At 53.1% G+C, this 11,865-nt stretch overlaps 1 protein-coding gene and 3 non-coding genes across 4 annotated transcripts; all 4 read left to right on the top strand.

Moving 5' to 3' along the window:
* Nucleotides 1-1,362: 1,362 nt before the first annotated feature.
* Nucleotides 1,363-7,907, top strand: RPL3 (ribosomal protein L3). Its single transcript, XM_006175955.2, has 10 exons — nt 1,363-1,521; nt 2,471-2,663; nt 3,337-3,505; nt 4,065-4,200; nt 5,143-5,329; nt 5,823-5,983; nt 6,544-6,645; nt 7,009-7,104; nt 7,462-7,581; nt 7,809-7,907. The coding sequence occupies exons 1-10, from the start codon at nt 1,378-1,380 to the stop codon at nt 7,851-7,853; spliced, it is 1,353 nt and encodes a 450-aa protein (XP_006176017.2). The 5' UTR covers nt 1,363-1,377; the 3' UTR covers nt 7,854-7,907.
* LOC116667875 lies at nt 1,980-2,043 on the top strand. Its single transcript, XR_004324928.1, has one exon. It is a non-coding gene; the product is annotated as a small nucleolar RNA SNORD43 (small nucleolar RNA).
* LOC116667840 lies at nt 4,010-4,064 on the top strand. Its single transcript, XR_004324898.1, has one exon. It is a non-coding gene; the product is annotated as a small nucleolar RNA U82P (small nucleolar RNA).
* LOC116667887 lies at nt 5,394-5,487 on the top strand. Its single transcript, XR_004324940.1, has one exon. It is a non-coding gene; the product is annotated as a small nucleolar RNA U83B (small nucleolar RNA).
* Nucleotides 7,908-11,865: the final 3,958 nt, after the last annotated feature.

Raw genomic sequence — 11,865 nt, 5'->3', positions numbered from 1 at the left:
GGGGGACTATTGAACCCTGAGTCTGATGTCATGAAAACCCAACCCAGAGTCAGTCAGACTTGAGCTCTGTCCTTCACTAATTGTGTGACTTTTGTCAAATTATATCCTTTTTGCCTGAAACTTTTCTCTGTAAAAATTGCAATTCTGAATTGAAAAAACACTTCTTAAGTCATTTGGTGGCAAGAAACCAAATTAAACTGAATTTTTGAGGCAGTTAAGTTAGCTTTGAGCTGTGAGGCTATTTATATACTTATCCCACTCCATGGGAATATTCATGCTTCTTTCCAGAATTAATTTAATGTATTTTATTAAAGAGCTTAGGGAGGATTGCATAATATACAGTATGTGCACCATATTGCACAATATTATCTAAAACACAAGAAATGCTGAATTTGGAAACACATCTGGCCCCAAAGATTTCCAATAAGGGGTTGAGGACTATCATTGCTGCCACTCGGGGATGGTGTGAGGGTTAAATGAATGTTTTTTAACAACGGTGTGAGCAAAGGCCAGACCCAGAATCAAAGAACATGACTGGGTGGGATGGAGGCGGAAGGTGATTAATGAAAGAGTGTGTGTGCTTGCAGCGAAGAAGCTGGACTATCTAGTTAGGGCAGGTTCTTGGCTGACAGCCTCAGGAGTCAAGGCTTAATCCCCAGGAAGCATTGGGGTGTGGGGGGCCGGGGCCGGGCACGGGAAGAAACAAGAGATTTGATTCTTAGCGAGGGTCTTTTATACCGAGGGTCTAGAAGGCTTTGTGAGGCCGGGCGGCTGGACTCGTGACCCCAGGTCGTAAGATGTTTTTGCCGCCTCAGACCTTCAGAACCAAGCGCGGGCCCCCGCAGCCCGATACTGGTACGAATGGCCGAGATAGGGATTGAGGGAGAGGGACCTGAAACCAGGACGCATTAAAGGCAAGTTGGTATAGGGAAGCGGCCCTAGGTTGGGAGCCAGGAAACCAGGGTTTCAGTCTTTTCTCTCCAACATGGAGCCAGTGGAAGCGGTGTAACTCGTCCCACATCAGTATGCCTACAACACAGCAAAAACGCTGATCTACTGTGTGGGATGGAAATGGGATACCACGTTTGAAAGAGCATTGCAGCTGAAGCCCCAGCAGGATTACTCAATTCCAGAGGTGACGGCATTTCAGATGAAAAGAAGAGACGCAGCCATTTTCCTTCAGCGTAACGGCGCGCTTCATCAAGTTTGGCTGCTGCCCAACGCCGTAGGGCTGCTGCACTCCAATTCTCTGTCAGCTATTCAGAAGCTTTTCACTAAGTTCGAGCTCAGCCGCTCGCCGTAGAGCCTCTATCTCTTGCCTACGAAGGTGACGTTCGGGTCGGAGCAAACGCAAGGCGAGGACGAGCGTACGTGGAAATGGGGCCAAGTACCCGCCCCCCGACCCGACGTGCGCCGCGGGCGCGCGCTCGCACGCAGGAAGGGGCGGAGCCAGACTGGGGTTTATATACCTCGCGCGGGGCGTCCTCCGACCTCTACGGGCAGCGTTCGATCTGCGTGATGGTACGTATCGTTATGGCGGCTTTCTGCTTATTTGCCGCGGCGGCATGCCTGAATCCTCGGCGCATCCCCGCCATCTCGGCTCGCCTGGCGCTGGGTGCCTGCTTTAGGAGCACTGGGGATTCAGCGGGGTCCGCATTCGGGTCCATTTTTTGAAAACATCCGTGGCCTGAGGTCGGCCTTGAGCCTGCCGGTCAGCTGGTCCGGGCCCGGGCCCGGGCCCAGGCCCAGTAATCTGGTCCGAATTGTATCTGGGTCTTGACGTCATCAAACAAGATTGGAGTCATGAGCACTTTGGTTAGGAGGGTCCGGAGGGGAAGCGCTTGGCACTATTAAACTGGGAGGTGTAGAAATTCAGGCAGTAGGCGTCAGGGGAGACTAGGCCAGAGTTGTTGAGGCCTCGTTGTGAAATATCTGGGACGGTTGGTACAACAATTTGGGCCTCTAGAGTTCTCAGAAACCAGAGGTGATGAACTTATTGACGGGCGGACAGAGACTCTGTGCTGATTGTCAAGTTCTGATTTGGCTCTGTCGAGTTCTAGTGGCCTACATTTTGCAGTTTAGCTCTGGTTCGGAGCACGAGGAACGTTTAGTGCCTTTATCTGCTGCCCAGCCGTTTGACCAGTTCTCATTGTGGTCAAGATCTTACTTGCCAATAAAGCTACCCGTTACGCGAATTTTAATGCCAGTACTTGGTGTACTTTTGTTCTCTTTAGAGGAAAAAGTGGATGGTTTTTTTTTAAAGTGAGGGTTTGAGATAAATGTTCAACACAAAGTTGCCTGAATAATTGATGTGGGATCCTGCAGAAAGTCAGCTTAATCCAGCACGTAAGCTGATTACCTGGGTTGCTGGCCTGGATTCAATATTGTTGAGAATCCTCTTAGAACCTAGGCAGCTGGAATTGAAGTGAGGGCTACTTATAAGGTGCTAACGTTGATCATTTTCTCCTAGTCTCACAGGAAGTTCTCCGCTCCCAGGCATGGATCCCTGGGCTTCCTGCCTCGGAAGCGCAGCAGTCGGCACCGCGGGAAGGTGAAGAGCTTCCCTAAGGATGACTCCTCTAAGCCCGTGCACCTCACAGCCTTCCTTGGCTACAAGGCTGGCATGACCCACATTGTGAGGGAGGTGGATAGGCCAGGGTCCAGTAAGTACACACGGCATCCTCCCAGCTGGTGGGGACAGGGTAGGAGTTGGTGGGAACTGACTGGATGGGCCAAGCCCTCAGAAGAGGGCAGACTGTGGAGAGATCAATAGAGCCTTAGTATCAGGTTGGAAGTAACGGGTTTTAGGATTGATGAGTGTTCTCGGTACAGGTGGCTGGCACTGCTTGCTTTAGGCAGAGGGATGTAATGAAGTCAGGGAACGTGCCGAGTAAATTTGTCAAAGCCACAGCATAGAGAAGAATGTTAACTTGGGAGATGGCAGTTGGTAAGGGTCGAATAGAAACTCCACTTAGATTTTAGCGGCAGGACTAAACTGAGCTTCACCTCAAAGCTTGAATACTGCCCATGTTGCTGGCTGTGGAGGTTGAAGTAGAAGTCACCCAGCAGGACACAGCACTGGTTATTGAACCACAGTTGATAATGTTAAGCAATTAACATTGTCTGTCCCGGGCTCAGGTATTACAATCCCGGTATACATAGTGCTCTGTATTATTTAGATAGTAAAGAACTTGTCTGGAGATTATTGTGATAGACCACAATTGAAGCCACATTATTACTTGGCTATTTTACTTATTTTTCTACAAAACACTGACCGCCTCTTGCTGGGGACTTGCAGTTAGCCCACTCAAGTCTGACAGTCTGCTTGCTTTGCAGAGGTGAACAAGAAGGAAGTTGTGGAGGCTGTGACCATCGTGGAGACCCCCCCCATGGTGATTGTGGGCATTGTGGGCTATGTGGAAACTCCTCGAGGCCTCCGTACCTTCAAGACCATCTTTGCTGAGCATATCAGTGATGAGTGCAAAAGGCGCTTCTATAAGAACTGGTAAGGGAACAGAGGCTGCTCACCCTGGTTTAGGCTGGGGAGAAGGAGCAGTGTGCTAGGTAGGGCCTTAGCTCCATAGCAGGGGGCGGAGCTGCTCTGGTGTCAGGTTCAGTTGCATCTTGAGCAGAGTAATTTTTGACAGACCTTCCCAGGCTGGGAGCATCACCTTGAGACATTTTATTCCAACGTTAAGCTTAGTGGGTGCCACCTTGAGGACTCAGTTCAGTATCCTCTTGGTTGTTGGGAAGTATTGAGAGTCCCCTTAGAAGCTAGAGCAGTAACACCCCCAGGTGTGTGTTCTGGTTAATGGCTAACTTGGAGCAAGAATTTGTGTATTTGAATGTTGTGACTTGCATTAATCTTGTGGACCTCTGCTTAGCTCCGCTCGGCTCTGCCCGATGAGCTCCATCCAGGCTCCGCTTGCCGGTGGAAAAGGCTCCTTAGAAGCCGGCAATGAGCCCCATCCCCACACGGTGTCGGTGTGCCTTCCGCTCACTCCTTGGAGGGGTGATGAAGGCTGGCACCTGGCCCCCTCCCCAACTCTGCTCTGCTCCTGAAGGCATAAATCTAAGAAGAAGGCCTTCACCAAATACTGCAAGAAGTGGCAGGACGAAGATGGCAAGAAGCAGCTGGAGAGGGACTTCAGCAGCATGAAGAAGTACTGCCAGGTCATCCGTGTCATTGCCCACACCCAGGTGAGCACTGGCCAGTCCCCGCTGCTGCTGGTCTCTGGAGTGATGACTACACGATCACGTGTGCCTTTTGGGGGGCTCAGTTATCTCAGTTATTTGTGCCAAGCCACAGGGTTTTAGAGTGGTAAGACTCAGCTTCCTTAAACATCGTTTCTAGTGGAGGTGGGGGTTGTTAAAAATACCAACGTTCTGCCTAGAGGCCTGGATTCCTGGAGCCAGATTAGACAGTTGGCCTGAAAAAGACATCCGGTGTCCCCACACTTAGGGTTGGTTTTTGTTGCCGGCAGAGGGCACTGTGTCCCTAAATGGTTCTCATGGGAAACCATAGCCCATTTTAGGAAAACTGGTTGAAGGAACTGGTAGGAGCTAATATTGTCAAGTTCCTGACTGGAAATGGTGTTGATAATGCTGGCTGTTGTTGGCGCTTGAGCCCTTGGCTGGGTTTAAGTAGGTGCCTTTGAAGTCATTCTGGACTGTTATCCCTGGTACATACCCGTGATTCCTAAATGATCAGTAGTCCTGTGTGGTTACTGAGAACCGCGTTACCAGAGATCGGTGGCTTGTCTGTTGCTGAAGATGAAGTTGAGTAGGGTGACACTGGGCAGCTTGTAAAAGCTTTGTTAGATTCATCTCCTTTGCGGTTTGTATTCTTGCTTTGCTACTCTGCTCTCAAATATAAGTGGTGTATTGTTGCCTAATAGAATAAGGTAGATGGCCAGGGGAAACCAGGGCAGGGTACCCCAAAGGGACTGGCCAAGAGGACAGTAATCGGGAACATTGGGCTAGTGGTTCCAGGATGTCATTAAGTTGTACTGTCTTAAGGTAAAGATCAGCTTGTTCTGACCTGATTTAGGCACCAGAATTGAAAGGTGAATGTGCTGAAGTGTTGGCCTGATGTGCCACAGCCTGAGTTCCTCTCACCTTGAAGGATTCATTCCCTTCTAGATGCGCCTGCTTCCTTTACGCCAGAAGAAGGCCCACCTCATGGAGATCCAGGTGAACGGAGGCACTGTGGCCGAGAAACTGGACTGGGCCCGTGAGAGGCTAGAGCAGCAGGTCCCTGTGAACCAAGTGTTTGGGCAGGATGAGATGATCGATGTCATTGGGGTGACCAAGGGCAAAGGCTACAAAGGTGAGCTTTGCAGTGGGCCAGTTTCTGTGGTTTGCCCCTGGGAGAGGGGTGGGTGTCAGGCCCAGCTGTTCGGTGATGAGGCTCTGGAATGAGCGCTGGGCACAGCGCCCGAGTCAGACTGCGGAAATATTCCTTGCTGCCTTCCTTCTGAGAACAGCCCTGTGGTCAGGTGGCTGGGGATAGTATGGGGGACAGAGGAAAGATCTGCTCAATTGCAGAATGCAAAGGAGGACTTCATGAGTGCTTTAAAGTACACACGGTGATGTTCTAAAACAGGGCTAATTCTCCAAGGCTGTTCTGTTTGCAGATTTCTAAGTTTTACATCTAGGCAGGTATTCAACTTGGGTGGAAGTATGAGAAGGTAGAGATCATGGGGATCAGAGTAACGAGCAGATCAAGCTCTCAGGTTTACTCAGTCATTGGGGTGTTGTGTGGACAAAGGGCCAGTGGCATGGGTGCCAGGCACCTGAGCAACAGCATGCATCTATTCCAGGGGTCACCAGCCGTTGGCATACCAAGAAGCTGCCCCGGAAGACCCACAGAGGGCTGCGCAAGGTTGCCTGTATTGGGGCATGGCATCCTGCCCGGGTGGCCTTCTCTGTGGCTCGGGCTGGGCAGAAGGGCTACCATCACCGCACTGAGATCAACAAGAAGGTGAGGTGCTTGGAGAGGGCCTTGTGGAGGCTTAAATCCTACAAAGGGGAAAGGTGGTCCAGTATTGAGTTGGGGGTTTCCAGTCCCTCTTACCATTGATTGGTCCACTGGTAGTGGAGCATCACATGGACTTAGCTGCTTGTGCCTGAGCTGCTTGTGTCTGGTTGGCACAGTTCTGACACTTGGGTGTCAGGTGTCGTGATTTGTAAAGTGCCATCCTTGAAGGTTCTGGTGCAGTGGCCGAGGATAGGAGCCGTGTCTATCCTCTCCTGCCCTATGAGGTTTGGAGAGGCCTCATCCATCTCATTGGGTAGCAGTGTCTTTAGTTTTGGTTCAGCCAGCTTTTCTTCGTGATGGGTGCCTCATTACTAGGCCCGAGGTCACAGCTGCTTTCCCAGAATCCTTTGCAGGCTAGCACACGCACAGGTTGGGGGGTCATTTGTCCTGATGGCTATCATCGTACCCTTCCTCCAGTCTGCTGTATCTAGGGGCACCAGAGGCCCCTGAGCTGTCTTCCTGTCTGGTTTTTTCCTGCTTAACTATGCTCATCTCCCCTCCAGATTTATAAGATTGGCCAGGGCTACCTCATAAAGGATGGCAAACTGATCAAGAACAATGCCTCTACTGATTACGATCTGTCTGACAAGAGTATCAACCCTCTGGTGAGTAATGGGAGCTGCCCTTGCATAAGCCTCGATGTCTGGTCTGGCAGGGGATTTCCTCGAGTGAAACAGTCCCATGGGCCCCCCTGCAGGCGGGGAGGCCTGTTGACAGTTCACATCTGCACAGCATCCAGTCCTTGTAAACGGTTGGGGCTGGCCGGTGACAAGTGGGGTCTCGGGTAGGCTCAGGCACTGGAGTGAGCACCGGGCACTGTGTGTCACTGTCTCGCTGCCTGCCTTCTGACAGTTGTGGTCCGGTGGCTGGGATCACCAGTGCCTGGGGTGGGGGTCATGCAAGCTGTCCGACCTGTTTCCAGCCCCATGCTTGATCTGTGCTGACCAAAGGGCCTTGCTCTTTCCCAGGGTGGTTTTGTCCACTACGGTGAAGTGACCAATGACTTTGTCATGCTCAAAGGTTGTGTGGTGGGAACCAAGAAGCGAGTGCTCACGCTGCGCAAGGTGAGGCTGTGGCAGGAGGGGAGGCTTTTAAAGGTGGGGGCAGGGCTGAGCTTTGTTAGGAGAGTTGAAAGGAAAAGGGGGGAGAGGCTGCTGCTCCTTGACTTTGAAGTTCTGGGAGGAGGAAATTCCCTGTCTGGCCTGGCCCAGCTGTTTGCTTCTGTGTATCCTCCTTCTGCCTGGCACAGAAGGAAACGCTTTGGTAATGGCTGGGCTGTGTAGGTGTTTGGGATTTGGAGGATGGTTCCCAACTCCACAGTTGGTTCAGATTGAGTTGACCTCTGCCCTCTAAGGTGAGGGGCCTGTGAACTGAGATGGTGCAGAGAAAGGCTTGGCTAATCTTCCCCTCTTGGCCGACAGTCCTTGCTGGTGCAGACCAAACGGCGGGCCTTGGAGAAGATTGATCTCAAGTTTATTGACACTACCTCCAAATTTGGCCATGGCCGCTTCCAGACAATGGAGGAGAAGAAAGCATTCATGGTGAGTGTCCACCTTGCTGCCCTCAGACTGGGGTTGGGGTGTGTTTCAGCTGCTCTCCTGCACATCTGCTGCCAGTGCAGCTGGGCTGGCTCCGGGGTCCTGAGAAGGGGCCGCCTAGTGCCTGTACAGGGGCTGGGGAGACCAGCCCGGAACCGGATCCTGCTGGGGTTGAGGGATGTTCTTACTGCCTTCCACCTCTAACCGGAGCCTGCTGCATCTCTCCACAGGGACCACTTAAGAAAGACCGAATTGCCAAGGAAGAAGGGGCCTAATGTCAGAACAGATTGTACAGCTGGTGGAAGCTCAATAAAGTTATTTTCCAGTGACATCTGCTTCTGATTTAACCTTCCCCGTCTGGGCTGATAGCTCCTGGGGCATGCTGCCCTCCCCTGCCCCGCTTACCTACACCTGGTTGTCTCTTTGTCCTACCGCTTCCTGCCAAGGGGGTCTGGAGCAGACTGGATTTAAGTGGACTGCTGAGCCTGGACTGTTATGGCCAGCCTGGGGAGTGAGCTTTGCGCAAATGTTTCCCTCACTGGGGCCAGGGAGCTGGGCTCCACTGTAGAAGTTGTTTGCACAGCTTGGGTGGTGGCAGCCCCCGCCAGGGAGATGGGAGGGAGTGGTGAGGACCTGGTGTTCATGTTGCTCATAGCGGGGTGGGGCAGGGCAGACCCTGCGTCTGCTGAGTGTATACAACATGCAGGAGGGGTTCCAGTTAGGGCTTGTTGATATTTTGTAGCCAGCAGCCAAGGTCTGGTCCTGGGAGGGGGCAGCTGAGAGTGTCATATGGAACCCTGCACAGCACCCGGCACTCGGGTTTACAAGGAAAGCCCTGATTTAAATGTTAGGCAAGTGACAACTTGGGCATGCAGGTGTTACATGCTTTGCCAAGGCTCACCCAGCTGGGGAGGTCAACCCCAATTCCCATTTGAGTCTAGGTCTGACCTGGCGACTTGACTCAGTCCCCACCCCCTGCAGGTGTCCCTGTGCTGTACTGGTTCCGCTGAGCACCTGCCATCTAGGGTGGGAGCAGCTTATCTGCTAGAGTCCAACACCCAGACCTGTGATGTCTGGCCCGCCCTTTGGAGTGACCAGTGTGCCAGTTTCCCCCACTTTTCCCTTCCCAACCATTGCTGCTCCCCAAAACATGTGCCTGTGTTGCAGGCGTTGCCTCAGCCCCACCTAAGCAGAGAACTAGTTGCAGCAGCTCTTCACCTGGGTTCTAGTGTCTTCCTGACCCCTGGTTTTCTCATTTGAAAGGCATAGTGATTGTGGGTGGAAGGGGCTCATGTTTATGGTGCTGTCTCAAAAAGACTTGGAAATGGCCTAAGGTGTTTCTAGTTCTCAATAAGCATGGCATCCTTACTGAGTGTTTAGACAAAACACGGAATATCCAAAGTCAAGCACAGGATGCCGGAATCTGGGTTCTGAGGCAGAGGCAGACTGAGCTGGAGTGTGCTGAGTAAGAGTCCTTAGCCTGGGACTCTCAAATGTCTGCCCAGCATTTCTAGAGCCCCTTCTGAACATGGGACTGTGGGCCTCAAAGCCAACTTCTGGGCTGGTTTGCAACCCCCCTGCAGCACCTGTCTGCTCAGGATTGGCCGACTGGCTGGAGCTGCACTTCAGGCTGGAGTCACCAGGGGGCGAGGGTGGGCAGCACCCTGTTGGGACAACCTTGCGGGAGGACCTTGTTCTGGGCTTTGGAGCGGGTAGAGTCCTCTCCCCAACCAGAGGGGTCTCTTCAGATCCCCAGCAACCCCAGAATCAAGTCGACAGCCAGAGGGCGTCAGGACCTGCCCCAAGGCCACCAGACACCTGACAGCCAGGCATGATGGCAAGGCTTCTGGTTCTCAGTCTGGGCTCTGTCACTGCAGGAGTTTCTTTCCAGTCGTTCCTGGGAGGCTGATGAGCTGGGCAGCGACCCCACCTCGTCCCCTCACCCATGCCAGTTACCCTTGGCCTCAGTCTTGGGGCTTCCCCCCACCCTTACACCAGCCCTGGAGCCCTGCTGCCCATTCAGCCCAGGCAGGAGAGGCTTTGCTGGTCGTCATGGCTGGGCCTCACTCCCTTTCCAGGGCACTGCCCAGTTATAGGTATGGTCAGGATGACTGGGGACGTGGGGTCCGAAGGACAAGCTGAGGGCATGCACACAAGCACCCAACACTGCAGATAAGCCACATCTTGTGTGTCTCCACGTGTGTGACATGCACAGAAAGCCTTTTCAGTTGTGCTTGACAAGGGCTGAGTCCTTGTCTTGACCATCCTCATGTCCCCATCCTTGTTTCTGCCTTGCCCCTGGCCAGGGAGTGACCCTGGCACATCCCAGAACAGTTCTGAGCCTGAACTTCATCTGGTTGGTGACTCACTACCTTGGCACTGGTTGTGGGACCGAATGCAGAAGGCTGCCCCAGCACATGGGTTGAAGCTGTGGGCAGGACGAGTAATAGGGCTTCCCGGGGGCAGTGGAAGGCTCACCCACACGTGTGGGGGATCCCCTTCACTCTCAAGAAGTCCTGGGTGCCTGCTGTGGACATAGCCCTCCTTTGGGTGCTGGGGAAGCAGTGCTGAACTCAAAAGGCCCGTCTCTCAATGAGCTTGTAGTCTAGTTGGGGTGGGCAGGTAGGAAACACAGGTGAACAAGAATTTCGGAAGTGATGAATGCTGTGAAGAAATGAAACAGGCCATTGGGATACAGAGGGGCGGGGTGAGACCAGGGAGGCCTTTCTGAGACCTGAAGGAAGAACACCCTAATAGCAGGTGCAAAGGCCCTGAGGTAGGAAAGAGGCTTTTGGGCTCAGATCTCAACTCCCAAGGGAGGCAGCTCCTCAGGGGAAAGTCAGCATGAACTCCATGCAGGCGGGACCGGATCCCCCTGCCTCCATAGCCAGGGCCTGGCATATAGTAGGTGCTCAATAAATGTTGTTCCCCAAATCTCTGGGACTCCCCAGCGCTTGTGTCTGGGTGTCCCAGATGGGGGACCCCAGGCATTTCTGCAGGCCTGCAGTGGGTGGGGCAGCAGTCTCTGCCTCCTGTAGTCTGTGCCTGTGCGTGTCGGAGTGCCTGTCGGTGTGCGCTTCCTGTCACCAGAAGCCCCAGACAGGCCTCTCTGGAATCCTGCGGTGACAGAACAAGAAGTCTCATTCCATTCCTCCTGGAAAAAAAAAAAAAGGGGGGGAAAAAGAAAAGAAAATACCTGCTGGGAATTTCTGAGCAAGTGGGAACAGGGAGGTGGCAGGAGCCACCATCGCCTTAAAAGGCAGAACCAGTGACTTCGTTGAGCTCACCTGGGGATGGCCTTGGAGGGTGGAGGGGTGGACAGCCAGCTGCCATCTTGTGGGCTTACCCTAAGGTGCTCTCCCCGGATCCTCACTGACAGCCTCCTTAATGCGGGCTGTGCTGCTCGGCCCTCTGTCCTCATCCCTCGACACCCCCAGCCCAGACCCCCGGCCCTGGGTGCCCAGCCCTGGCTTCCAGCAGCCTCACCCTCCTTCCATCGGCTCCCAGCATGCAGCTACTTGTCTGAAGCTTCAATGGGTCGCCTGCCCTCCGGGCGACGTTCTGTTGCTCAGGCTGGCATTCCAGGCCTGCTGACCTGTCCAGCACCATGCACCTCCTGGGGTCCAGATGCCTGGGCTGCTCCCCGGAGCCCAAAGAGCTCTCCCTGTTCTTTCAGCAGCAGTCTCAGAAGCCTGGGCTGGACCCCTGAGAGGAGATAGGCCTGCCCCAAACTTCATAGGAAGCAGGAAGGCAACATCCACATGCCCAGGAGTGAGGGAGGTGGCATCCAGGAAGCTTCCAGGGCCTAATACCACGTCAGAACTATTAAATCCCTGGAGCCACGATGCTGCCCAGGGCCTGACCTCACTGCCCCCGGCCATTGATAACCAGCATTCACACTGATTTTGAATGCCTCCAGAGGGCAGTGCCCAGCCTGGCAGCTGTTAATAATTATGAATACTTGACACATATCTGGCACTGTCCTAAGCACTTTAGATACACAGACTTAATATTCAGGGTCACACCTTGAGGCAGCTTCTATTATTATCCCATTTCACAGATAAGAAACTGAGGCTCAGAAAGAGCAACTTGCCCAAGGGCACACACTCATATCTATTAGGGCCAGGATTTGAGCCCAGGCATCTCTTCACCCTGACCCTATGCTACTAGGGGCCTGGAAAACATATTTTGGCTCAAGAGAGGAGTCAGGTGCCTATTTGTTGAAGATCTGCTGTATGCCAAGCCTTGTGCTAGACTTTTTTGAAGTTACTTCATTTAATCCTTGCA

Source organism: Camelus ferus, chromosome 12, assembly GCF_009834535.1.
Source record: "Camelus ferus isolate YT-003-E chromosome 12, BCGSAC_Cfer_1.0, whole genome shotgun sequence".
NCBI lineage: Eukaryota > Metazoa > Chordata > Mammalia > Artiodactyla > Camelidae > Camelus > Camelus ferus.
Note: the sequence above shows the minus strand (reverse complement) of the source record. Positions and strands in the feature narration are given on the sequence as shown.